This window comes from Clinocottus analis, unplaced genomic scaffold (genome assembly GCF_023055335.1).
Source record: "Clinocottus analis isolate CAN_PGR_092001 unplaced genomic scaffold, fCliAna1.0.p SCAF_16, whole genome shotgun sequence".
Taxonomy (NCBI): Eukaryota; Metazoa; Chordata; class Actinopteri; order Perciformes; family Cottidae; genus Clinocottus; species Clinocottus analis.
In genome coordinates, this window is record NW_027175887.1 from 3,905,008 (window position 1) to 3,932,600 (window position 27,593).

Consider the following 27,593-nt stretch of genomic DNA (forward strand, 5'->3'; position numbering starts at 1 on the left):
CGCAGCGATTACGCTAATGAAACAAAATGAGCGGCGTGCTGATTGACGGACGTTAAAACACTGCCCGAACCTCCTGTGAACGACACTGGGATCCAGCTCACAGGGGAGACGCCATCTCGGGGGCCGTGAAGGCTGCGAGGGGGGAAGAGTTGTGTTAAAGGTCAAAATGGGAGGGTGTCCGGGTGAGGCGGCACGTCTCTGATCAGAGCCCCCAATTTGTACTTTTTCCCTCCGTATCTCCTCTCCGTGTACTCTACATGCTCCACGGGAAAGCACTGACTCATCGCAGCCTGTGAATAGATAGAGGTCCGTTCCCTCTCCACCTTTGGATGGGGGCGGGGTCAGGCGGAGATAAGGCTAATGAGGGTCCCAGCAAGCGGCTGGTGTAAAGCTCACGAGGGGACGAGAGGGGGAGATGATTGTCTGAAGGAGGGTAGGAGTAGGAGGGAGAGAAAAAGGGAGGGTGAGACTACTTGTGTCGAGAGGTAGAGGAGGAAAAGCGAGCAGAGAGGGAGGAGCCACGGGGGACGGTGCTGCGGGTGGAGGAGGCGTGTCCAGAGGGAGTGAGGAGACGAGAGAGGAAGACTGTGGTGCAGGCGAAGGTGTGGCTGGTCTCCTACCCCGGAGGACGCTAAGTGAGAATGAAGGAAACGAGGCCGAGCGGGAGGAAAAGAGAGGGAGGGGCGAGAGCGAGAAGTCGGAGGGAGGGAGGAACCTTTGTGGTCGTTTTCAGGCCTCTTTTCACACGGCGGAGTCTTTCTTTGGGGAACAGACGTCGATGTTTCATAACTTTTCCACACCTTTCGTTCTTACCTTTCACAATAAAAGCCCTGTAGACATAAACACTGCGTAACAGTTCCCCGGAGGAATAGAATAGCTTCCAGCCGCTTCGGCTGTACATCGATTGAGACGGTGGTGGAGTTGGTCCTCCGCCAGCGTGAGTCACTGTTTCAACTGTCGCACAGTTGCATCGCTGCCGGTATGATTTTTATGATTTTTCCGTGTTATGTATTCGTCTCGCCCCCGGTTCTGTTCTGTTCTCCCGGCTGCTTGGGCATGGAGCGACACACAGGGAGGGATGAGGATAGGTAAGAAGGAAAGGGAAGGAGGAGCCAGTGTTCACACTTGGACATCTCGAGGCCCCATGCCAGCTGCCGCGGGATGAACCAGACCTCGGCAGCGAGCCACATTCATAACAAGATAGAGGAAGAAGTTTGGAGAGACAGGACAAATCACAGATAGCATTTAAGACATGGGAATGGAAGAGTAAGAGGGTGCAGGGGATAAAGCCGGGAAGGAGGGATGGACGAAATAGAGTAAGGGCACTTCCAGTCCATCATGTCACGTCTTTAAATCACAGCTATCTCATCCCATTTCAAATTATTTCCTTCTCTAAGTACACATCCATTCTAACTGTCTGCATTAGTCTCGTGTATGGGGGCCATCCGTCCACGATGTAAAGCAATAGAGCGGAGGAGGAGAGGCCGGATTCAAGATGGAGAGAGTGGAAGTCAGGGTGAGCGAGACAGAGAGAGAGAGAGAGAAAAAAAAAAAGTTATGGAGCGAGTTTAAAAATGGCCACGTTCTAAATGGCCGGAGTAAATTGAGACCAAAGGGGTTGGAAAATAGGACACATAAATTTAGGGCTCGATATTTTTCACTACCTCTTTCCATTCTTCCCCCTCCTCCATTTCCCTCCCTCCTTATCTCTCCATCTCCAGAGAACGGTAACACACACGCGGTGGGTTGTCACATTTTCTAAACCAGGACAATCAGAAGGTAAGAAGAGACCAGCGGCGGGACGTCAGCCGCCATCTTGGACGAGGCCGAGCCGAGCAGCACCAGAAACCTGTCCTTCAACACCAGATGTCTGTCTGAACCCACAGGCTGTTGTGCTTTTACGTCCTTAACATTTTCACAAAATGAAACCCCAGGTTTGAAGCTTTTTATGTTTTCCAAACAACCATTTTATAATTTTATAATCCCCTCCTCATTAAATCATGGGTGTATACTCGATGCCGATTGGCTGCAGGGCGGCCATTGATTCCTGATAATGGGCCAGTTATGGCTTGTGAAGCACTTAAAGCATGAAAATATTAATTCTGGCCTTCACGTCGTCCGTTAATTCCTGATAATGAAGGAGTATGTAGTACTTTCCATCGGCCGCTGGGTTTTAAATGTCGCCAGGTGTAATGGAAGAGGAAGCAGCAGCCGACCTGCACCTGAACTCCTGCGACAGTGTCGCGTGGAAATCTACACGCGTCCTTCACAGCAAGAAACCATATCGCAGTTGGTCACGGCAAAGTGAAAAATGCCAGATTATTGAATGTTTACCAACAAAATTAACTGTTTTCCCACCAAAATGAGTGCATATATGGTTTTGTTGACACAATAATAGACAATGGATTTCTTTCCCGTTGCCAGCAGACGAGTACGCCAGTGAAAATGTTTCTGTGATTACTCTTTTTTCTCTTCATATTTCTGTTTTCTCATTCGGTCTCTCTTTCAAACTCGGTGCCAACTAATTTGGGATGATGATCAAGCGTTGTTTGGATTAGAGACGGGGAGAGAACTTTGAAATCTAAATGAAAATGTCCACGTGGATGTCATGTTTCCATCACTGAGTCAAATCAGAGCCAATAAACACCCGTTACTACTGCAGAGTAGTACTTGCTGGGTTTTTTTGTCTCGCGGTAAAGAGAGCATATATTACCACCAGTAAACACGGCTGTCGCCAAATCTTCTTCTTATCTGTGTGTAATTGGAGGGCTGTCCACCGAGATGTGTCATCACCACGCTACACACGGGCTACTGCATTATCCGACATTTTGAAAAACTGCTGCAGAGAAATAATAAGAAACAGAAGAACACAGACACATGTGTTTGTGCAGAAGAAGGTATTTAGCCTGCAACGAAATGTAATAAATGACATTATTTAATTTGTTAGATTCTTTAAGCATAGAGGCATGCAGGTATGAGACGGTGCCACGAGACAGAGGGACGGGAAAACAAAGCACCAGAGGAACAGAACCGGACAAAAGGGGGCAGCGAATAAAAGGAGAGAGAACGTATCCGGGATGAAAGGACCGCTCAGAAAGCTGTTACAAGGGGTTTACTGTGCTTTACCGGACACGACAAAACCCATGAATGAACGAAACAATTAGGGGGAGCGAGACGAGAGAGGAGCCGGGAACAGAGAGAGAGAGAGAGAGAGAGAGAGAGAGAGAGAGAGGAAGAAGAGAGGCACCGAGAGAGACGTCAGGCACAGGAACACTCGCTTTTAATTCTCTTATCGTTTACAAATGCTCCTAATTGCGTCTGTGTTTTAGCGAGGACGGGCGCTGCCAAGCCGAACAGCACATTACATTAATGGAGTACAGGAGCTCAGTGATTACTGCAACAATAGGTGCTGTTGGAGGACATTAATTGGCAATATGAATGCGGGCACATTCATGCTCAAAACGCTGGGGGAAGAAAACCTCATGAGGGCGTGGAAAACAGGAAATGACGATTTATTTGCAATTAAAAAAAAATTTAAAAGGACTATTCACCCTAAATCATGAATAAATACATGAATAAAAAGGATGAGGGGAACAAGCTTCTTTGGAAAATGAGGTGCGGACAATAATTGCTCCAATGAATTCACCCTTGTGCTGCGATCCAATGGTTCACACACACACACACACACACACACACACACACACACACACACACACACACACACCACAACAATTATCCCAGTTCAACACCAATTCTACACTATCAACGAGCCCATTTCCTCTGAAGAATTAGCACACATTTAACCACGCGCTGACGCACACACACACACACACACACACACACACACACACACACACACAGAGAGGGACGGTGGTGCTCGGACACAGAAATCGCTCAATCTCTTCCTACAAAAGGCTTGAACACCCACGGGCAAGAAAACGACCACATTTGAAACGATGAAAGGCCTCAATTATTTGGGCAAAAAGTTAATTGATCACATCCTGCTGTTTTGTTCCTGGAGACGGCTGCCAAGTACACAAAAGGGTGGCAGTGTGTGTGCGCGTGTGTGCGCCTGAGCACCTCTCCATGTGATGTGTGTCATGTGACGATGGCGCTGCAGCAGCCGTGGATCTAACTCCGCATTCCTTCCGCCGTGTATTTAAATGTATACATTAATTGCCCTTGTAACACAAAAAAGAAACACGTGTGTGGGCGTGCATCTGTGTGTCTGCCTGCATATGTTTGCATGTCGGAGATATTCATATCCTATTTTCCCCCTCGGGTCTCCGCTGTTTGGCCGCTTTCCCTTTTTTCATTAATTGCTGACGATCCAACGTTTAAACCCCGCGCGCGCGGGCGGATGCCATCGCTCCCCTAATCTACAGCACCGGCGGCCTCCGCTCCTCCATTAGCTCGCTGTTGGTATTATGTCGCGGCCCCGGGGCCATCGGCGACAACCGCAGCTATTTGTACCGCTACAAAGCCGTACCTTCTAGACACGCTGAGGAAAATGGCTCGCCGCGTCTTGATAATGTGCGCATTAGCCAAAGCTTTAGATCACACTGATTACTGCGGTCCAACAGACGCCGCAGAGGGACGGCGAGCACGGTGGCGCTGGAAACCACTACAGACAAAAGACTGGCAGCCGCAGCCATGTTGGCTAGGTAACAACACACGCGCGCACACACAGACGCACAAGGACACACACGCACACCCTGGAAGTGTTGGATGCTTTCCCTCTGCCATCTCCTCCTCTATCTTGTCCTGTCTTTCACAGATGTGGGTACAGCTGCGCTCTATCCATCTTTCTCTCCTCCTCCATTGAGGCCGCTGTTTCTTCTCTCCGTGTAACGCCGGCCCCGCTGGACGGATGGCGATACACCTGCTGCTGCTGCAAGCACACGCTCCCTGTCACTTTCTCTTCCTCTCCCTCTCTCCATCTGCCTCCTTCTCGCTCTTTTTTTTTCTCTCAGTGCACTCGGCCTCTTACTTACCGCTCCGGCCCTGCCTCGCTGATCTTATTCATTGGTATAGATGCGGGTGCCCTTTGCCTCCATCCATCTCTCTCCTTCCCCTTCCTCCTCCTCCTCCTCCTTCGCCTCCTCCTCCTTCTTCTTGGTTCCTTGTTAATTCTGGAGCCGCCTGGCTTCCCCTTTCCTTTCCCTTCATCTATTCTTACTTTAAAGCTCATGCACGAGTTCACTTTTTCTCTTCACTAGCAGTAACTACAGACAGCATGCACACACACACAAACACACACACACACACACACACACACACGCACACACACAGCCGGCTTCCACTGGCAAGCTGCATGCGTCGATGCGACCACAGTGGTATCTGCAGTCCCACTTGATTATCGCTGAGCTGCTGCTGCAGCGCGGCTCCGTCCCCGAGAGGAATGGCTCTAAAACATCCCGTTTTGTTCTCGTTACAGATGTCAGAAGACGCGGCGAGGCCTGAGGCCGACTGAGAGACAGATGTCTTGGGTTATGACGCTGGATAAGGGGCCGTTATCTCCCTCTGCCCCGTAATGACGTGCGCGTATAGCTTGGAGTTTCATTGCCTCAAAACAACCGGCTCCACTCCTTGCAGGTGCATTAGTGAGCAGAACAACTTGTACGGCTTCAGCCCGGCTCTTGACTACAACAGTAGTTCACTCCAGAGGGTATGTTTTAAGGAATTAACTTGTTCCCCCAAATATTTTTCCTCCTTACTCAAAATCTAAACTCTGTATTCTTCGCCTTCTGCGTCGTTTCTTGTTGCTCGGATGTGTAATGAAAAAGGAGGAGCTGCCTTGCCAACTGGAACAGCGGCATTTAGACTTAAGTTTTGCACGGTGCATGCATGTGCGTGTGTGTGCGTGTGTGTGTGTGTGTGTGCGTGTGTGTAATGGAGCGGCGCCGTAGGATAAACAACTCATATTGCAATCCCACTCCCCAATCTTTGTCAGTCTATTTCTTTCAGATGCTCCACAACAACAAAAGAAGAAAAAACACACACACCGGCAGCCCAACTTTTCTTAAACTCCATTCCTTCTGTCACCCACAATTACTCTGTATCGCCTTTCCTCCATCTCTGCTGTCCATACGGGAGAAAAGTCCTCTCCTTACTCTTCCCGACCCCTCTTCATTTCTCTTTATCTGTCTGAATTGTCCCACTCACTTTCAGGGACATTTTGCCTCCCTTCGCCTTTTCCTGCCAGTCTGAACGGTGTCAAACTCGGTCTCCTCTTCAGCCCTCGTCCTCTACACTTATCTGTCCATCGCCTCTTCAGGCAGGCCCGCCGCACCAGATCGGGCAAATAAAAACTCTTCTCCCCTCTACGCCTTCGCTCACAGTAGAATTTCTTCCACCCAATCTCATCCTCACCATCTCAATTTCTCCACTTTCCACCCTGTCTCTCTCTCTCTCTCTCTCTCTCTCTCTCTCTCTCTCTCTCTTTCCCTCCCCCGGATCCCTCTCTCTATCGTATTTTCGCCACTCCATTGTCTCAGCCCATTAGGCAGACACAAATCCGTTTGGAGACTGAGCCTCGGCGCGGCCCCGTCCTCGCTCTCCTGGGCCCCGGTGCAGCCAGGAGGAGGCTCTCAGGAGAGCCACACTCTGGCTCGTGGCCGGGGAAATCCAATTAAACCGCCGCCCCAAAACGCTGCTCGTTTTCTGCTGCCTGCTGCACTCGGCGCACGTGTGCTTAATGAATGATACTGTCCATGCACACACACACACACACACACACACACACACACACACATATTGTCCCATGCATTCCTTAACAGCCCACCCCACTGCTTCCAGATTAACCTCCTCCTCCTCCTTCATACCCAAATCGTTCCATGCAATTAAACGCACCCAATGTAGCCCCCCGTGCACCAGGAGGCAGAGCTCCAGAGGAGTCGTATGTTTTCCCCACATGTACGGTCGTTGGAGGGTATGGGGGTTAAAGACAATTTTTTCATTGTATTTGGAGACGGCGTGTGCATTCGGTTCTCTGCATGTGCGCCTGGACGAGTGCTGGTTTAAAGAGGCGGAGGAGCCGGACGCTTCCCGTGCCCTTTCCCTCTCTCTTAGTGCTCTAATGAGGAGGAACAGAGATAAGAGCTCCAGCGGTGGCCGCTGGCCTCGCCGTGTCACTGCGACTCGCGTCTCCGCCGGCACCAAGACCTGTTGACACCGGAGGGTCAGCAGACAAACTGGAGGCCGACGAGACGGACGAGGATGGCTGAGATAAGACCGAGGCTCTACGGTGGAGGCGGGGGGGCGCCGGATCAAAACAGCGGCGAGCCGGTTCCCGACAGCAGAGGCAAATGTCAGCGTTTTAATAAAGGCTTCCCTGCATGGAAGGCCCGTTAGCTTACGCTCGCCCGTATCATCCAGTGCAGCAGCATTTATGCACGAAGCACCAAATGAATGAGCTGATTTTTGTGGAATGGGGTCCAAGCCTGGATCCCAGGCGGGCGCAGATAAAGCAGCAGCAGATTGCTTTGTCCCATTAGGCAAGGCCCAGTAAATAGGCAGAGATCTAGCGCTCTGTTCTGGTGAAATCTCCAGCTGATCCTGGCACTCTGGCACCAACACTGTTGGCAGTTCGTCTTTCAAGTTAGACGCCCCAGCTTACCCTGCCTGTCGGCCTGCTGCCTGTCTGTCTGTCTGCCGCAGAGTTTACACGGATGCAGCCGGGGAGGAGAGGAGGAATCCTACAAATTAGGCTGCCTCCCAGTTTTTGTTTTTGAGGTAATCTTGATGATAAGGACGACGGGTTGAAGCTATGAAGGGCACATCAAACGCACATTGTCTCGCTTTCAAGCGCATGCATGTGTCTCTCAACCTGTAACAGGTTTGTTTAGTTGTTTTTTTTTGGGCTGTCAGCGCAGAGTAAGAGCCCCGCTGAATCTAACAAGTAGACCCATAAAAACACTCATTTCAGAAAATACAAGATGGAAAATAACGAGACGCCATGCGGAAGACAAAACATCCATCACATTTAGAAACACAAACAGCGGTAGATAAGGCTGTGTAGACACGGCTGGAGTCTTTCAAAATATCTTCCCCTGTGAAAAAAAACAACCTCTGCATGGTGACGTAATCTGTCCGTGACGAGCTTTCACAGCGAGACTGACAGCCGAGTGCAGCCAATAGAAATGAAGCTCCGCATCCACAGCGCGAGCCACGCGACATCACAATGAGTCGGTCTGTTGAACTTCCAATAACAAGACCAGACAATTACATTACAAGCGTGCTTTGGCGTCGCTTTGTTGGTTTTGAAGTGAATTATGCATCAGTGCAGGCCCACACTTTCATATTCACTGTTTCCAAGGTGAGCCCCTCTTTAGATTTTAACACTCCAGCCACCCACACACACTTAGTTGCATAATTACTGTAAACGGGGCAGATTTTTGGTTTTTTTTTACATAACCGGACCTGCATTCAGACTGAAGAAGCTCTCCGAGGGGTCCTACCTTGGCAGCCATGATCATGGAGGAGCCTCCGCGGACTCCGAGGATGGGGATGTGGGTCTGGGCTGAGATGAAGTCCAGGATCTGGGCGATGGCCTCCTGGTCGGTGTCGTCCCCGAACACCACGCCCTGCAGCCAGTGCTCCGTCATGAGGTCGCAGATGCTCTTGATGATGCTCTTAGGGTCCGTCTCATTCATGGTCAGCACCTCCACGTTGGGCGCCATGTGGAGGAAGTCCTCCTTCTCGCGGGCCCCGGCCAGCGCCACGTCGCTGGAGTTGCCCACCAGGACGACGGCGATGCTGAGGCCACGCAGGATGTTGGGCAGCGCCATGTGGTGGGGAGGCGGCTGGGGTATGGGGATGTAGTGGTGGCCGCCGCCACCGCCTGCCCCGCCGGCCCCGCCGCCCCCGCCGCCGCCGCCGCCCTTCTCCCTCCGCGAGTGGCAGGCCGGGGGCAGGTGGAGGAGGCAGAGCAGCAGGAGGAGAAGGGAGAGGCGGTGAGAGGCGCTGGCGTGGCGGTGGAGCGACGGAGGCGGAGGTGGATGCAGGGGGCGGACCCGCCTCTCTTGCGCCCGGGCGACCGAGGGGGCGGCGGCGGCGGCGGAGGAGGAGGAGGAGGCCCCTGCCTGGCCGCGAGGCGAAGAGACAGGCATGGTGGAGAGGTGGGAGAGTAGTACCTGGAGAGATGGAGGAAGGGGAGGGGATGGAGGTGGAGAGGAAGGACGGGGAGGCAGAGAGTTGATGAAGCAACATGGGAGGGGGGAAAAGAGAGAGGAGGAGGCAGAGGTTAACATAGCACCATGCAACATTGATCAAATGAAGTGAATCGCCGAGAGGCTACACGCTCCGTATGAATCAGTGCATATCAATGTCTCGGCACAGAGATTAAGGGCATTGGGGGAGAGGGAGGACCACGCTGAGAGGGATGAGGGAAGAGGTCACACTTGACACGCATAAATAGTGCATAAACACACACACGCAGCCGTAGAGTTTACGTATAATCTCACACGGATCAATAATTCATGTGGAAGCAGCATTATGGTATGTATTATGGAGGATATAAACCTTCCCTCCAGATGAGATGCTGGGGTCCTGACAGGGGAGGAGCGAGGCGTTGGGAGGAATGCAAACAAGAGAGAGGGGGGAGAGAGAGAGGGGGGGGGAGAGAGAGAGAGAGAGGGGGGGAGAAAGAGAGGGGGAGATGGGCGAAAAGACGGCTCCACGCCAAACAGCTGACTGACAAACTGTCCGGAGCGAGATGAGTGACGCGCCGCACCGAGACGCAGACACACTGACGGACGCCGAACATTGATTAAGTGATTGACGGCCGAGTCGCTCGGAGGAGCTCGCAACACTTTGAGATGAGACCCGCCCTCCCTCCTCACCCCCACTGGCCTAGTTTCGTACGCCGGCCGTCCCTCCATCCTTCCACCTCCCTCCCACGTTCTACTTGACCATATCTGTCTCTCTCCGACTCCCTCCTCGCTGTGCTTATTTATAGAGCTTTTCATTAATGGGGATGCTGAGGAGGAGGAGGAGGAGGAGGAGGAAGGACCATGTGGGGCGATGAAAGGAGGGAGAGGGGGAAAATTAGCAAGATCCAGCGATGACGGCAGCGAGGTGGGACGGCGGCGGCGGCGGCGGCGGCTGGAGACAAAAGCAGACGTGTGGAGACGGAAAAAAAACAAGAGACAACATCGCTTTCTGAGAGTCGTGTGTGTTCTCTGTTTACACCCGAGTGTGTGGGAGGGCAGGCGTCCTCCAGAGGTTCATCAGCACACAGCGGTGTAGGTGTGCAGTCGGTGGGAATAGACGGTTCTGTGGGCTGAGATGGACGTTGAGGGCGTCGCTGCTCTTGAGTGGTGTATTGTGTGTACATGTCTTTAACAAGGCGGGTGGAAAGAAGAACAAAAAGCCCTAAAACAATAACGCTGACAGCTAATGAGACAGGAAATGACAGAGAGGGAGAAAACGCGAGCAGCGGAGATTGAGAGAGGGATAAAGGGACGTGCGCGGAGATGACAGAACAACCAGGGGAAACTAATTGCTGGAGGTTCGTCAGCTCTAATTACAGGTCCCTGTGTTAATAGTCTATTGCGCAGCACTCTCCAGGAAGAGAGGAGAGGTGGGAGGGAGGATGAGAGGCATGAGGAGACAGAGGGGGGAGGAGGGAGGAAACCAGAGAGAGACACCGAGAGCAAACCAAGGAGGACCTTGGTGAGACGCCAGGAAGATGAGAGAGAGAGAGAGAGAGAGAGAGAGAGAGAGAGAGAGAGAGAGAAAGAGAGAGAGAGAGAGAGAGAGAGAGAGAGACAGATGCCCTCTTTGAATCTGGACTTCTCTGGCAGCACTCTGTTTCCATGGCAACAATTAAAATAGGCCTACATGCGCACACGTACAGACACAGTTGATGGACACAGAGATACACACACACACACACACACACACACACACCGGCATGAACACACTTTTTTCGCTCTAAGCATTGATCATGTAAAATGCTGTGATGTCGTCCGGCGCTCTGCTGTGTTTCCTTCAAGAGGGTTCATTTCACACAGCCGGTCCTCTCACACACACATTAGCACAGAGACCTCTGGCATATTTTACTAATGGACACACACACACACACACACACACACACACACACGCAAGCACACGTAAAATATACTGTCCATGCATACTCACACTCAACTCACACATCTCCCGCTTCCCATCACACACACAGTCGCCTGTAGCTGCACACACACACACACACACACACACACACACACACACACACACACCCCCGGGACACAGATTATATTAGCCGACCCGCTGTGTAACTCCACTGATCGTTGGGAGAGATGAGGCCATTAAGGAGTCCCTCAGTGAGTCGAGGCTCGCCTCATAAAGAAGCACAAAAAGGCGCCGTGTCGGACGGCGAGCGAGGCCGCGACACTAAATGACCCCGTTTCCCCGTCAGCCGGCCCTCGCGCCTCACCCGCCATTTGCTCCATTAGCCACACCAGCGCACACGGCAGCCGTATCAGTTACACACGGGTGGACCGCACATCGCCTCCACCAGCCGAGGCCCCCGAGGGCCCAACCACCACACGCTGCTCCTTCCACGCTCTTCACTTAGTTTAAGAGGGTGTGTGTGTGTGTGTGTGTGTGTGTGTGTGTGTGTGTGTGTGTGTGTGTGGACATACGGTATATCTAGCATTACTATTCTTGTGTTATTTGAAGTATTGTTTTTTAGTGAGTTGTTTTTATTTGATTTCTCCCTCCTATTTATTTAAATATACCGGCTATTTTTTGTTCAACATGTATAACACATGTTTTTCCTGTTGTGTGAATGAAACAAGAAAAATCCAAATTCAAATAAAAGTAGAAGAGAACGGACATGTTTGTATTCTCAGGTTACTAAACAATGACACGGACCGCATGTGTATTAATCAATAGAACAATTTATGAATTTATTTTTGTGGGAAAATTGGCAAAAACTGAATTTACTCATTCCAGCTTTTCAAATGTTATTTTAGTCCGTCTTCCCTACACTTCTATGAAAGTAAACTGTCTCTAAGACGGCGGCGTGGGCTCTGGGCATGATGGGAATACTCTGCCATGTACTGGCATTTCATTCACCAAACAATTAATCCACTCAGATTAAACGTAGTTGGCAGATTGATTAAAAGACGCCTTTAATATATCGCCTCCACTTTTTCATGCGAAACAAACTTTTAAAGGATGTGAAGCCCCGTCCACAGCGGGATCAGGAGAGCACGTGTGTGTTGTGCTCGTACGGTCTGGTTGTGTGTCTTCAGCCTGTGCTGCTGTACAGATGCAACAAGGCGTCGGCCAATCAGGTACGAACGCCGTGTTTCAGGTCGTTACCCCCCCGGATGTGTTCCCGGATGGACAATAAGCGGAGTAGTAGTCATTCATGAACGTCAAGCCTAACATGGCTCGTGCTGCCGTCGTGCAAAGAGCTGAGAGGCCTGACGCGGACGCTACGGCTCCGTAATGGACGCCGCTCTGCTGGTTCTTATTGTTGTTTTTTGTCAGCTGTAAATCAAAGGATCATAACGAGCGGGGACGTGTGTCATATGCAGACCAGCTATCATGAAGTGGGCCTGTATGGGACCAAACACACACACACACACACACACACATGCGCGCGCGATCAGGAAAATTGTCTTCCCAGTCAATGAAATATCTACAACAGGTGGACCAACAGGCAGCGTGTTGTTCAGGTTTTGTCTTCAATGTCCTTCCAATCACAACATATTGTGCCCAAATAAACCCACACAGACACACACACAGGCTTCAATGTGTGTGTGTGTGTGTGTGTGTGTGTGTGTGTGTGTGTGTGTGTGTGTGTGTGTGGTTGATGAATTCGGTTTGAAAGGTTGTGAAGAGCGCTAGCAGAGGCTCGCTCTCCCTAATGCATTTTTAGAAGTGACATTCGTGTTTTGTTTTTTCTTCCCATGAAAGGCAGCAGCACCATGTGACCTCGGCAGAGAAGTCTTTGATTTGAAATGGATTTTGACGGCATCAAACACATTTTTCAGCCGGTGGCAGAAGAAGTTTTGAGGCGAAGTCACACGCAATGTGGTCATCACATGGTCATCACATGGTCATCACATCGTCATCACATCGTCACCACATGGTCACCACATGGTCATCACATGGTCATCACATGGTCATCACATCGTCACCACATGGTCATCACATCGTCACCACATGGTCATCACATGGTCATCACATGGTCACCACATCGTCATCACATGGTCACCACATGGTCATCACATGGTCACCACATCGTCATCACATGGTCATCACATGGTCATCACATGGTCATCACATGGTCATCACATCGTCACCACATGGTCATCACATGGTCATCACATGGTCATCACATCGTCATCACATCGTCACCACATGGTCATCACATCGTCACCACATGGTCATCACATGGTCATCACATGGTCATCACATCGTCACCACATGGTCATCACATGGTCATCACATGGTCATCACATCGTCATCACATCGTCACCACATGGTCATCACATCGTCACCACATGGTCATCACATGGTCATCACATGGTCACCACATCGTCATCACATGGTCACCACATGGTCATCACATGGTCACCACATCGTCATCACATGGTCATCACATGGTCATCACATGGTCATCACATGGTCATCACATCGTCACCACATGGTCACCACATGGTCATCACATGGTCATCACATGGTCATCACATCGTCACCACATGGTCATCACATGGTCATCACATGGTCATCACATGGTCATCACATGGTCATCACATCGTCATCACATCGTCACCACATGGTCATCACATGGTCATCACATGGTCATCACATCGTCACCACATGGTCATCACATGGTCATCACATGGTCATCACATGGTCACCACATGGTCATCACATGGTCATCACATTGTCATCACATCGTCATCACATGGTCATCACATGGTCATCACATCGTCATCACATGGTCATCACATGGTCATCACATGGTCATCACATGGTCACCACATCGTCATCACATGGTCACCACATGGTCATCACATGGTCACCACATCGTCATCACATGGTCATCACATGGTCATCACATGGTCATCACATGGTCACCACATCGTCATCACATGGTCATCACATCGTCACCACATGGTCATCACATGGTCATCACATGGTCATCACATGGTCATCACATGGTCACCACATGGTCATCACATGGTCATCACATTGTCATCACATCGTCATCACATGGTCATCACATGGTCATCACATCGTCATCACATGGTCATCACATGGTCATCACATCGTCATCACATGGTCATCACATGGTCATCACATCGTCATCACATCGTCATCACATCGTCATCACATGGTCATCACATGGTCATCACATGGTCATCACATGGTCATCACATCGTCATCACATCGTCATCACATTGTTGTCGTCACATTGTTGTCGTCACATCTGACGCTTCTATCCAGAGCAGTTTTTTTGTTGCTCTGTACACCGTTGACACAGCAACGCGAAGCAACTCAGGGTTAAGTGTCTTGCTCAAGGACACATAGACGTGAATTAGCAGAGCCGAGGTCTCGAACCAGCAATCCTCTGATCAAAAGACTGGAACGCTCACAAGGTGGTCACATCGTCATCACGTTGTGGTCGTCACGTCGTGGTCACGTCGTGGTCACGTCGTGGTCACATCGTGGTCACGTCGTGGTCACGTCATGGTCACGTCATGGTCGTCACGTCGTGGTCACATCGTGGTCACATCGTGGTCACGTCGTGGTCACATCGTGGTCACGTCGTGGTCACGTCATGGTCACGTCATGGTCGTCACGTCGTGGTCACGTCGTGGTCACATCGTGGTCACGTCGTCATCACATCGTCGTCACATCGTGGTCACACCGTGGTCACGTCGTGGTCACGTCGTCATCACATCGTCGTCACATCGTGGTCACACCGTGGTCACGTCGTGGTCACACCGTGGTCACATCGTGGTCGTCACATCGTGGTCACGTCGTCATCACGTCGTGGTCACATCGTGGTCACGTCGTGGTCACGTCGTGGTCACGTCGTGGTCACTTTGTGACGCCGCAGTCCTCTGACTACCACTTGACATGCAGAGAGTATGAAAAGCTTTCGGAGGTGTGAACTCATTACGAACCGCTCGGATAAATATTCATGCGGGTGTCCCTGCAGCCTGCTGTGGAGGTGGAAGGTGGCGTGTGAGTGTGTGATTATGTGTTTGGACCTGAGTCTGTACATGATGTTCTGAAGCGGCCGCTCTCCAGCCCCCTCACCAAAGCAGACCAGCTAGGCTTCGCAATCGCGCGCTCGCCGAGGCTCCGGGGGCCAACGCGCTCGCACAATGGTGTCTATTTCCAGAGGGAGGGCCCGTCGCTCTCACCCCCTCCCCCCAGACCCCCCTCTCCCTTTCATTTTGGCGCTATTTATCTCTTTCTGCCCCTGTTTTATCATTTTGTCTCTCCGAACAATGCCTCCTCTCAATTCTCCCACTTATCGCTCCCTTGCGCTCGCACTCTCTCGTCGCCCTCTTCTCATTATGCCGTAAGTGTCAGGTTTGTCGATGGTGTTATTTGCATGAAAACTGGAGGACAAAAGCTGCGGGCAATTTTTCACGATCATTGCCCGGTTTTGATTTTCAAGAGGACGGAGGACGATGGCGCGGAACGACAACCTCCCTTTGTCTCGGCGGGACGGCTTCAGACGGTCCACGCTGCAAGTCCATTATCTCAACCGCTGAGTCGGGCGCGGCTTCCTTTCTCCCTTTAATTGAAATGAGAGCGTCGCGTCACGTATCAGAAGCTGCAGCAGGCAGAATAAGTGAGTCTGGAAGAAGAAGGAAAATGGACGGCGTTCGAGGCCGCACACGAGTCTCGTGCACGGTCGTCAGCGGCAGCTCGACATTCCTGCTTTGAGAACCGGACAGATGAGGAGGACACAACTTTGTGTGTCTTTTCAGCGCTGTGCACGGAGGGAAGACGCTCAGCGGTGACTGCTTGCGACAGCTGTGCAATCGGAGGCCGTTGATGGCGCCGCGTTGTGCGTTTCTTTATGTTTTCGAGGCTAAACCCTCCGGCGGCGCCTTAGCCTGACCCGCAACAGGTGCTGACACACACGCACACACACACACACACACACAACATGTGGCACCGTGATAATGGTGCGCGGGGGCTCTTCAAAACTTGTAGACTTTATTTCTCTTTTTATAGTTTGAAAATTGGCAGTTATAGATAGATTTTAAACGGAGGATAATTAGTGTAATTCATTTTCAGGGATACGTGGAGTGTGTGATAGATTAGACACACGGATGCTTGTTGTATATGGAGCAATTATGGCAGGAGGAAAGCAGCAGGGGCCCACAGTCACTTCCTGGGCATAAGGTCTATGATTACGCCTCTGCACACTTTCCCCACTTTATTTAGAAGTCCAGCCGGTGAGCTGCAGCTCTCCGGTTGCTCTGCAGCTCTCTGGCTGCTCTGCAGCTCTGCGGCTGCTCTGCAGCTCTCTGGTTGCTCTGCAGCTCTCTGGTTGCTCTGCAGCTCTCCGGCTGCTCTGGCCCGCAGTCCTCGGCTCGAGGCCTGCAGCGTCCGTGGGGAACAGGAAGGCGTCCCGGGGCGAGCTGCGTTCACGCCGCCTTAAGTCAACGCCATTTTGCCCTTGACGAGACGTGCGTGATGCTAAAAGTGAGACTCCTCTGCGGCCGCGGTGAGAGAGCGATGTCCAAACACTCGTCAGCACCGTCCACAGCTCTGTGTTGGTTCTCCAGTTCGGTTCGGAAGAAGAACGAAACGCGCTCCAGACATCACCTGGAGCAAACTATTGATACGAAATTATCTGTACTCTTTTTATTCACGCACATATGTACTCAAGTTCATTTTGAAATCAGTTCGGAAGTAAAATCTTTACAGATTTGACAAGGATTTATGTATGAAAAGAGCAGCAGGGATTTGTGTTGAAATGAGCCGTGCGAATGTTCATTTAAGTGCTAAAATGTTACGTACCATGTATGTTCATCAGCTTTTCATGCACCCAAATGTCAGGAGGCGACGAGGCGCAGATGTGTGATCGTGGAGTGTGTGGTATGTGTGTGTGACTCTGACGGCCATCTTTCAATGTGGCGTCACAGTCTACTCCAAACGTTGTGGTCAACTCGATGCCTGTATTTATTCAAACGATGCATTCGCACTAAATCAGTAGTTGTGTGTGTGCCGTCGGCTTCGATGTTTTTTAATACGGAGCAAAGATGAATAAAAGTGAACGCTCTTCATTAAGTGCGGTGTGCAGGAAGATGCCAGGAGACCAGAGGGCAGGTGCAGGCAGCCGGTGCATTATAAAACCAATATTAAACGCATCATAATTCCTAAAATGTACATGAAATTGGTTAGGAACGGACTTAATCTGACGGGTTTGAATTTGCTCCACGCTCTTTGGCATGAAGCCCAAGTGTTAACAGTCTGGATGCAGCGGAAGGTAAGCCCTTCGACAAATCAGGCTGCTTTGCCCAATTAACACGCAGCGCAAAGTGTCCGTCCTTAATTCATTAATAAAATTACGAGGATCATAAAATTCCAGCCGGCCGACAGCATATCAGCGCTAAACCAAAAGGCCCAAATCAACACGGACAGATGCGGGAAGCTGTGGTGGCAACAGTGGATGTGTGTGAGTGTGTGTGTGTGTGTGTGAGTGTGTGTGTGAGTGTGTGTGTGTGTCCCGATGCTGCTGGCCCAAAAGCTGCTCCCGGTTCCTGGCAGCGCCCGGACCCTGAAGCTGCCCAGCGAGCTCCCGTGAGACACATCACGGGACACCGGGCAGAGTAACTCACGGCCAGAGCAAACACCCCCCTCACCCTCCTCACCCTCCTCACCCTCCTCACCCCGCCCGTCCCGCTTGGCTCATTTGCCGGGCGGCCGCGGCCGCAGCGCGGAAGCCTTTCCTGGTGGTTTCACGAGGGGCGGCAGCTGCTGAGCGGGTTGAAGCGCCTGCAGCTGTTCCAGAGGCTGCTGGTCCTGCAGCTGAGGAAGTCAGACACGTGGGAATGACGCACGATCAACTGCGCTCGTCCACACACTCCCATCCAGCCAGAGGTCAGAGCGGAGTGGAAAACCGTTTTGTCTGGTCTCAGGTGGGGTGTGTGTGTGTGTGTGTGTGTGTGTGTGTGTGTGTGTGTGTGTGTAGGCCTGCGCGTTGGTTGGCAAACCACTTCCCATCCACCACCAGCTGTGTATATTTTTGCATGTGGAGTCTATGGACACTGAGACACTTACACACCTCGGACTGACGAATGTGTTTTGACAACATTCGGGGGGATAAGCGCTCGGTCTCCAGGATCTCTCCCGGGGACACGTTTCTATTTACACCTCCTCCGCCTCGCCGAGGAGACGCTTAATCCCCCTCCTCCACCCGTCTCCACCCCGTTCCCTTCCTTTGTGCTCCCCTGCTTCCCGCCTCGCCTCGTCTCCGTGCCGTCCGTCTCCTCGTCTGCGTCTCCGCATTAGCGCCTCACGCCACGCGCCGCTGTGAAAGACCTTCACGGGAGCGTTGGTACGCGCGGCGTTATGCAGCAGACTCCATTGTCTGCGTGAAAGGTAGAGCTCGGGATGGAGAGGAGCACGGTGCATCGAGTGACCCTCGTGCCAATAACAGCGCTGTAATCACTTTAAATGTGTTTTATTGTCAGCTTTTCACAGATTAGAGCCGCAATAATCTGTCCTCCTCTATCCATCTCATTCCAAGCTGTTATTTTTGGCACCGGGATTCTGCCTTTTTGGATTAGTAGGTGTGGAAGTGTTTTTTTTGTGTTTTTGTTGTGTGTGTGGGACTGCTAGCGTTTGTGTGTGTGTGTGTGTGTGTGTGTGTGCGAGTGAGAAACAAACCAGTTTGTATAGCAAGCTGTCCGCAAATCGGCCTCTTTTCGAGAGGGAATCGACATTTCATGAGTGGATCCATCAAAACCCAAAGCTTGAAATGCGCTTGAGCAAGAACACGGCCTAATCCTGCTGTACTTTGTCTCCCTGTACAACACACACACACACACACACCACCCGGTAAGAGGACAATGAGCACGACGTGTGTGTGTGTGTGTGTGTGTACAGCTAAACTGAGTCTCAGGAACCTTTACACAAACGCGTCGTGTCTTTCCACTCGGTCCACTTCGAGAGAGAAAGTCTCGTCCATCCTCTAATTTCTAGAGCATCCAAAGTAATAAGGAAGCGTTACGTAACTCGCCCACCCGTAATCTCTCACAGACCCTTTAATTCAACCTCTGCAAACACGCTGGAGGAAAGCCATCTCCTCTTCTCTGCCCCGGGGCTGAATATTGACTGATGACTTTCATTTTTAGCCGTCAATTCTGTTGCTAATTTTACACGTTTCAATTAATTCCAGGTATTCTTGCACGGGGAGCTGCTATGATTAGAAGCCGCCGGAGGATCGGATCTCGCCGCGAGAGCCCGAGAACGCACGCGGGGGGAAAAGAGGCCCGCGCGCATCTCCAGACGGTTTTTGGGGCGTTGTTTTTTCGCACGATCATCACAATTTTCTTGCAGACGCAAGGCTGTCGCGGCTGTCTCTCTCTCTCTCTCTCTCTCTCTCTATCTCTCTCTCTCTCTCTCTCCGCTGTGGGATGAGGATGAGCCTCCCCGCAGGGATAACGACATCTACGAGCGTCTCTCCGACGGATGTCCCCCGGATTTAATCCCACCTAACGCTCAGCCTGAAGAGAGACAGAGAGAGAGAGGGAGAGAGAGAGAGAGAGAGAGAGAGAGAGAGAGAGAGAGAGAGGCCAGGTTTGCCAGGCAGCAGCCAAGGAGGCTCAAAGCGACAGTCGGTCCGGCGGCTCATCAGCAGGATCGGGTGAACGCCTCTAGAAGTGTGGGATGGCCCGGCTCTTCTCTACGGCGTCGACATCAAAAACATTTTAAAAGCTGCTCGTTCTCTTTGAGCGGATAGCAGCAAACCTCTGGATGAAAGCAGCGTCTGTTGGCAGGAGTTCTCTCTTCGTCTTCGCTCCAGCGCACAACCAGGTCGGCAGCCTCGCGGTTGGTGGAGGTTCGACGTCTTGCTCAAGGACGTCTGCGCCGGTCAGACGCTCGGCGAGGGCCTCGCTTTGAGGACGCGCGTCACAGTTCCCCCGCCGTGCCGGCCTTCTGCCGCGCCTCGTGGCTTCAAGATGCCAGTCGGCCGGGGAAACGCAGTTTAGTGCACGTCGGTGCAGAAACATGGATGGAGACGAGCCAACGGAGGCACGACACACAGACACGCAGCAGACGCACAGGTACGCGTTCAAAGTGCGTCTTTGTAGCGTAAAGTAATGAACTGCTTCATCTTTTTAATATTGATGCGTCGCCTGCTCCACAATTGGCAGCTAAATCAGCACAAACGCAGTGGCGCGGGTCGCACATGAAGCCGTCAGAGCGTCTGCAGCCGGCGTGCAGACGTCGAAATTAAACTCAAACTAACTTTTCAAACAGTTCTGCGCAACCGTTCCCCCATAAATATTCACGGCTGCATACACAACCCGACGGCTCCCCTGACTATGGGGAGCGCGTGTAAAAGATGATCTGACGAGCTCACGGGTCAGAAGACCTCCGGAGCCTGGCCGCGCCTGTCGCCATGACTACCCGGAGGACTCCATTTTGCAGCGGCGGCGGCGGCACAGTCGGCGGCGGGAACCGCTCCAGCGGCTTCAATTAGCAGCCCATTATCATTCATGAGTTTGTTTGTGCAAAGCCGGAAGATTGAATTCCCGTTAGCCCCTCCCCCTTCTCCTCCCCTTTCTCCCCTCCCCCTCCTCTCGCTCGCGCCGGCTGATGTGATGTAAAGGGAAGCGGACGCGTCGGGCCTCGGCGGGCTCCGGCGGGCTAATTCCCGCGCCGCAGAGGCCGGGGCTCATGCCCGCACCTCCCTCGGTGGGTCGGTGTCAGATGTACCCGCAAGACGCGCAGAGGTCATCAATTAGCATCGGGGCCCCTTGGAGGAGTCGCGCGGTGGGGCTTCAACCTGCCGGTCCTCCTGAGAGGAGCGTTTGAGACTCGGCGCTTTGCATATAAATGTGTTCGCACATTTGAGGTTTTTATTTATTCCATGTGACAGCGCCGCCGCTGTCGCTGGTTCTGCCTCCATTGTTGGTCTCGTACGCATCCAATAGGACCAGCGGACAAAGGCTTTGGCTCGTTACCGTCATGTGACATAATCAAAGGACTCGTGTGCGTGGTCAGCGGGGCTCACTGGCCGAGGGTTGTTTGGTCCTCCTGGCTGTGTTGTGTGATATAATGGCGTTGACCCGGGCGGCGCCGGGCCCTCCATACTGAGTTATTACTTTTATGCAACCGCTAAGCTCCTCAACTATTTCCCAGTGACGTCAGCCTTCGGTTGGCCGTGCGCGCTAAGAGGCCGGATGTGGACATCCTGCGTTTATGGAGGAAAACTGAGCGGCGGGCAGCGAGAGGGGAGGAAAGAGGAGGAGGAGGAGGAGGAGGAGGAGGAGGAGGTGGAAGACGCGCGCCCCGTATATTTTATTCAGTGGCAGCAGAGTACAATTCATAATCAGGGCCGACTGATTCACAGTTTTAATTAAAAAGTAGCCTTATAGCGCCGGTGGTAACATCTTGATTTATGGAGGCCCGACCACAGGCTCCCATCCACCAGAGAGAGAGAGTCCACCACGGAGGAGGAGGAGGAGGAGGAGGAGGAGGAGGAGGCGCTGAGGGGATGCTGACACTCATGAGGAAGTGTCTCGTCTCTCCCAGCAAGGTGGTTGACACTACATGGACGCGGCCGATAGGTTTGATAGAGACGCATTCGTGGCTCAGCTGCTTTGAGAGGCTATTTATTACTATTTATTTAGTCAACTGTAATACTGAACGATGGGAAATTACACTATGCCAGATAAAAGCAGGCTTTCTGGGCGCTCAGTCCAACTATACACTAAGACCCGCCTTCACCTGTCAGTATCGGCTTTAACATCCAGCATCATGCACATGGGCAGCAACACGTCATGGTGATGCCTCTGAACTGATGGACCGCAGATCAAAACATAAATAGCGTAGGGGGATATCAGGGTAGAAAAGAAGATAGATGGGTGGTGGAATAGATATTGGCTGGAGAATAAATAATGAAAAAACCTTCTGGAAAGTGGCCAGCGAAGCAAATTTAACCATGGCTGATGGAATTTGCTTTGGTCTGACAGTAATGTTAAGTTGATGTCAGCCCCTCCGTTTAAAGCCCCACCAGAAGAGAGATTTTAATTAAAAAAACTGTTTGTGAGAGAGCGGGAGATACATGCAGAGAGAGCATGACAGCAGAGAAGGAGAGAGAGAAAGAGGAAGAGGTAAAGAAAGAGAAAAAGAGTGATTACAGGAGTGAAACATTGTGAAAGTACGAGCTCATTCTGCATTGAAGTGAAAACAGAGAAAAGCACCGTGTGGCTCTGCTTTCTTCATGCCTGTACGTTCACTTTCAACGGCTCAGTGCAGGACTTTGCTGTGTGTGTGTGTGTGTGTGTGTGTGTGTGTGTGTGTGTGTGTGTGTGTGTGTGTGTGTGTGTGTGTGTGTGTGTTTGCTTCCTTCTGTGCTCTCCCATTCTTCGTCACTCTCGATGATTGATTTTTTAAGGCCTGGCTCACTCCCAATCACGACAGAAAACCACAGTGACACACACACACACACACACACACACACACACACACGCACGCATGCGCGCTGACCCATCGCCTCGTACCGTCGCCACACATACGCGCAACGAGCACACGGGAGAGGGCTGCATCCATTTGAGAGATGCATACGCACACTATGATGTAATCCATTCATGTCGCAGGCACACAAGGCATCAGTGTTAAGTAATGAACATGCAGACGCCGTCTCTCTACATTAATCGTTGCAGCACATCCATACCGCCTCGTCAATTACACAACGGAGTTATCACAAATAGAAAGTCGCAGAGAGAGAGAGAAACAGGAAAGAGCGAGAGCGTCTCAGTCCTGTCCTGTCAGGTCTTTTTTCCTTCCCTCTGTGATCAAATCTTTCTGCATTTATCGCTTCTTTTTTTTTTTTTTTAAGTGAATCATTCCACACAAAGAAAGGTTATTATAAGGCTGTTACTTATCTACACAGTGTGTTATCGCGTATTCCACACTTATGACAAAAGCCACCTTAAAGTCTGACCTTCTCTCTCTGCACACATGCTGAGGATCGCATGTTGCCTTTCCCCTTCATCACTCCATTTTTCTATTACAGTGTGCACACACACACACACACACACACACACACACACAGCATACGTAGATGAGAACCAGCGGCGCGCTGTGCAATAAGGAGACAGTATCTTATGCCTCCCTGAGGGTTTCTCCGCTTCATAATGGATATCAGACACTTGGGCAGCAGTTACAGATAATGTCAGGGGGCAATTTTGTCATGACAGATAATATAACTCCAGTGGACTTCAAATTAAATATATTACCACGCTGGTGTCAAAACAGAGCTCGTCCTTTACCAGAGCCACCTCCCCCCGTTTGAACATCGGCTCCACTACGAGGCTTTACAGCTGCTATTCGATATCTATTTTGTGCTCACAATTAGATTTTTTGGGGCTGTGAAAAATGTTGGAGGTGGATGTTGCATGTTTTTTTTTCTTCCTTGCTATTAATTGCAGCCACACATATATTGGATGCCTCAAGTGCTCTCGCCTATGTGTCTTCCTCCGTGGGTTGTAGGATGATGAGACCCGTCAATCATCATCCTCCATATCTGCAACCGCGATCCACATCAGGATCAAACCTGAGCCACTCGCTGCTCAGCTAAGATAAACCCTTTGAAGGATTTATGGTCGCAATTACAACGCGCCAGAGCTTTATGTCCCGAAACAGCTTGAGTCTTCTGTTGAGTGCTCATTTAGGGAGAATTAATGCGGGCCGGAGACGTCCCATACACCTACAAGTCTGGGACATTTTAGGGCCGGTTGCCTCTTTACCCTCCACTGGTTATTATTATACTATTAAGTATATGTTTAATGGAGCGGCTCGGTGACCCGGCGGGCCGACCTGCATGTAATGTATTTGCAGCATGTGTGTTATCTCTGTAACGTGCAATAAAAGACGTGTGGGTTGTTGTTGTTTTACGTGGATTCAGTTTTCAAAAGCCTGTCTTTGTTTGATCGAATCCCCTTGGTTTCAAGGCGTTGATCATCGGTGTCAGAGAATTTGAAACAATCTCTCTCTCCCTCTCACACACACACACACACACACACACACACACACACACACACATCCATAATGAGGGGGGCATCAGGATCTGGCTGAGTTGTAATTGTCTTATCTTTCGAGGTGACACATTCATGGACTGAGACTTAATTTAACACCTCGTCCTCCTCAAGCGCTGGTGTTGTTTACACACCCCGCCCCATTACACACACACACACACACACACACACACACACACACACGTGGGACTCGACCCTCTGAAAGTAAACTCTCAGTAGCCGCTCTCACACGCGTGTCATTGCTGTCTCTGCTCTGGTTCTTCAGCCAGCATCAGCCCGTCTCCGCTCATGCTAAATTAATGGGCAAGCTGTTGTCGTGACATACAAACTGTATTAGGAACAAGCGCGCACTCTGATCTCCGATCTTGTTCTTCCCGTTTGTGTACACTCCCGCACAGGCAGACGCTGCACAAACTGGCGTTTGGCTCCTTTAGGAAGGTTAGAGAGCGTCTGAAATAAATATTGAAGGATCTAAACGAGGCAACAATACGGAGGCCGTTGCCAGAAATCACACGGTCCCATGTCCATATTTGGAACATATGCGATATGTATAACATGTATTTATCAGCGTGACCGGCTATTGCCGCACTACTTGATCATCCAGGGGTTTTTTTTCAAGTGCTTTTCCTTTCAGAAATGTGGTGGTGTCACGTAACAAGCTGTTGTCCCCCGGTGCATTGTGGGTGATGCGACGGAGCGATATCTTTTTCAGTTTCCCCTCAAATCCTACCCGGTGACGACGGAGATATTTAGAAAAACAACAAACGCGTTGCCGCACCGCCACGCTAATCGATAGTTTGATTATTTTTCTTCTCCTCTCGCCGGCGTTTTCATCCTTAAGCACAAGCGTGTGGGACAATTGATCCCCGACATGGCCGCCAGTCTCTCGTCACTATTTGTCGGGAGTCTTCGCACAAGTGAACCGCCGCAGCACTCACGGCGTTTTCAATAATCCTCAAACCCTGGTCCTGGCTGGCGAGGAATCGATGCCAGATGCAAACAGGAACAATCGACTGGACGCGCAGCGGCGCCGCATCGTCTTCAGGTGCTCCGACTTTAATCAGTCAGACTTTGACAAACCTATTATGTCGGTGCTCCCCTCACAATGGCTCGCCTCCTTTTGTGCGTCTGCCTCGTTGGCAGCGTTTACGGCGTCTCCCTGTGAGACGGATTGCCGCATCCAGCCTCCTCTTCCCCTTCTCCATCCTCCTCTTCATCCGTTTCCCTCCCTTCCCGCGGCCCGGTCGCCACATCTCACAGATTTTGACAGCGTGTGGATGAGGTCCCTCAGAGAGGCATTAGCTCCCTATTGGGACTTCTTCTGCTAAACTCCTGCCGGGCATTTCTCTCCTTAACACAACGCAATCAATAACCTTGTTGGTTTTTTTTGCGGCGAAAAAAAAAAAAAAAAGGCTGCAGGAGGCTTTGGAGACGGAGCCGAGGCCGAGCGCGACTGAAGGGAGGTGAGCACCAGATGTGACGTCTCAAGCAGACCTCGACGTCTCGGTGACCTCCGGCTCTGCTCGCACACGAGAGCGCACTCAAGGACGGCCTGGGGTCACTGCCCGCACGAGCCAAACAAACAGGGTTTTAGAGGTTGTTTTGTGTGTGTGTGTGTGTGTGTGTGTGAGAGAGGCGGGGGCTCGCTCCCATTAAAACGCAGCATCAAGGGAAAGTAATACCTCCTCTGCTATAGACTGATTTATTGTCCGGCGCAGCTTTCATAATGGGAAAGAAAAACGGAGTTTATGGAGCAGAGATGAAGGAAAATATCTTTAAACAGCATTACCGAGTTGCACCTTCTGCACAACAAGGCATTGATCACATTCTGCAAGTACAGCATGAATCACGCGGCCAGACACAGGTCGTTATTACTGCGACTTAAAGCCGGATCAGAGGCGTCGCCCCGGTCGTAACGTGGCGTTAGTCGCTCGCGGCGCGCAGGCTTTAATAACCCCGCGCAAGTTTTTGCGAGTGAGACTGTTTCCTTTGCGAGACCCAGCGTTATGGATTTCCCCGTCTCGCCGCCCGTCCGACCGCACCGCCGCCGCGGACACACGAGGAATCTGTTTGCTTTATCAAACAGCTGCAATCATCCTTCCTCTCGCCGAGACGGAGGAACCCTCCGACACGCCGCAGCGTTAGCCCTCCAGGCGCGAGCGCAAGTGTTTCCTGTCGATCGTGGCTGCGTAAAGATGCTGACCTGTGGCGTACACACACACACACACACACGCACATAACACACGCACACACACCGAAACAAATCATTCACCCACTTCAACAACACAACCTCTAGGTGAGGACAGAAAACAACAAGTCAGCTGGAGCCGAGTCGGCTTGTTCAAAGAGCTGCTCTGGCTTGAAGGGAAGTATATATATTTATATATTTATTCAACTGCCCTTCATGCGGCTCTCATCCTGTCAGGTAACAATCAAAGATCAATTAACGAGCGTCGGCTGTCTGTCAGAAAAAAGTAGAAAAAAAATCAAACCTGGCATCTCTTGTTCTCGGGGTCAGAGTCTATTTGTGGATTCTGTGAAATCGTAGAAGAAAGACGCTCCTTGAAACTAGAAAACTACGACAGCCTGAGAATGATCCCGCGTGGTGGTGTTCAGTACCACAGTGGTGTGTACGTCCATGGGGTATACGTTGAGAACAGGAACTGGTAACAGCGAAGTCAGCATACTCTTCCTGCTGCTAATATAAACAAACATAGGCACAAGAGCCACGGTTAGCCTCCGTCTGTAGCAACATTATCTTTCCTTTTAATCCTCCAAAGATAAAAATCAGGAGGAAAAAAAAAAACATGGGGAGGCTGGAAACCACTAAAAGCCTCTTTTCTTTCCATGGTGAGGGACTAAAACAACTCCAAAATGCTATTAGAAAGGGTTGTGGATTAAATTAGCCGCTTCAGCATCAGATCTACAGCCGACAACTGGAGGCACCTGTCGCCTCCTCACGGCGGCATCTGAGGACGTGCCAGAAGAAAGCAGATGCCACCGAAGCCAAACGTCGGGCGCGCGGCGCCCAGCTGACGACGGGATCTGTGGGCCGCTTTCCAGGTGACGTACGGTACCGCCGAGGAGTCCACACCCCCCCCCCCCCCTCCTCGCTGTCTTGCAACCCAATCAATGCCGCCACGCAGATCTCAGCTGTGTTTTCAGGTCAAGCCCAAGCACGTGACCCCGCGGCCCAAATTCAATTAATATGAACTGATCGCTCTGAGATGAACGGCCCGCCGGAGACCGGCCGCGTCTCACGAGTGTTTTCAATCGCGAGATAATTGAACATCAGCGAAAGCCGAGGTGTAACAATGTGATTGGGAT

At 51.3% G+C, this 27,593-nt stretch overlaps 1 protein-coding gene across 6 annotated transcripts in view; it reads right to left on the bottom strand.

Moving 5' to 3' along the window:
• The window catches only part of grin2ba (glutamate receptor, ionotropic, N-methyl D-aspartate 2B, genome duplicate a), a 107,247-nt gene that overhangs the window by 69,822 nt on the left and 9,832 nt on the right, over positions 1–27,593 (bottom strand). For all 6 annotated transcript variants that reach the window (XM_068577816.1, XM_068577814.1, XM_068577810.1 and 3 more), the window contains one exon: positions 8,460–9,134. In XM_068577816.1, the coding sequence (XP_068433917.1) occupies positions 8,460–9,134 (675 nt within the window). The remainder of the gene's footprint in view (positions 1–8,459; positions 9,135–27,593) is intronic.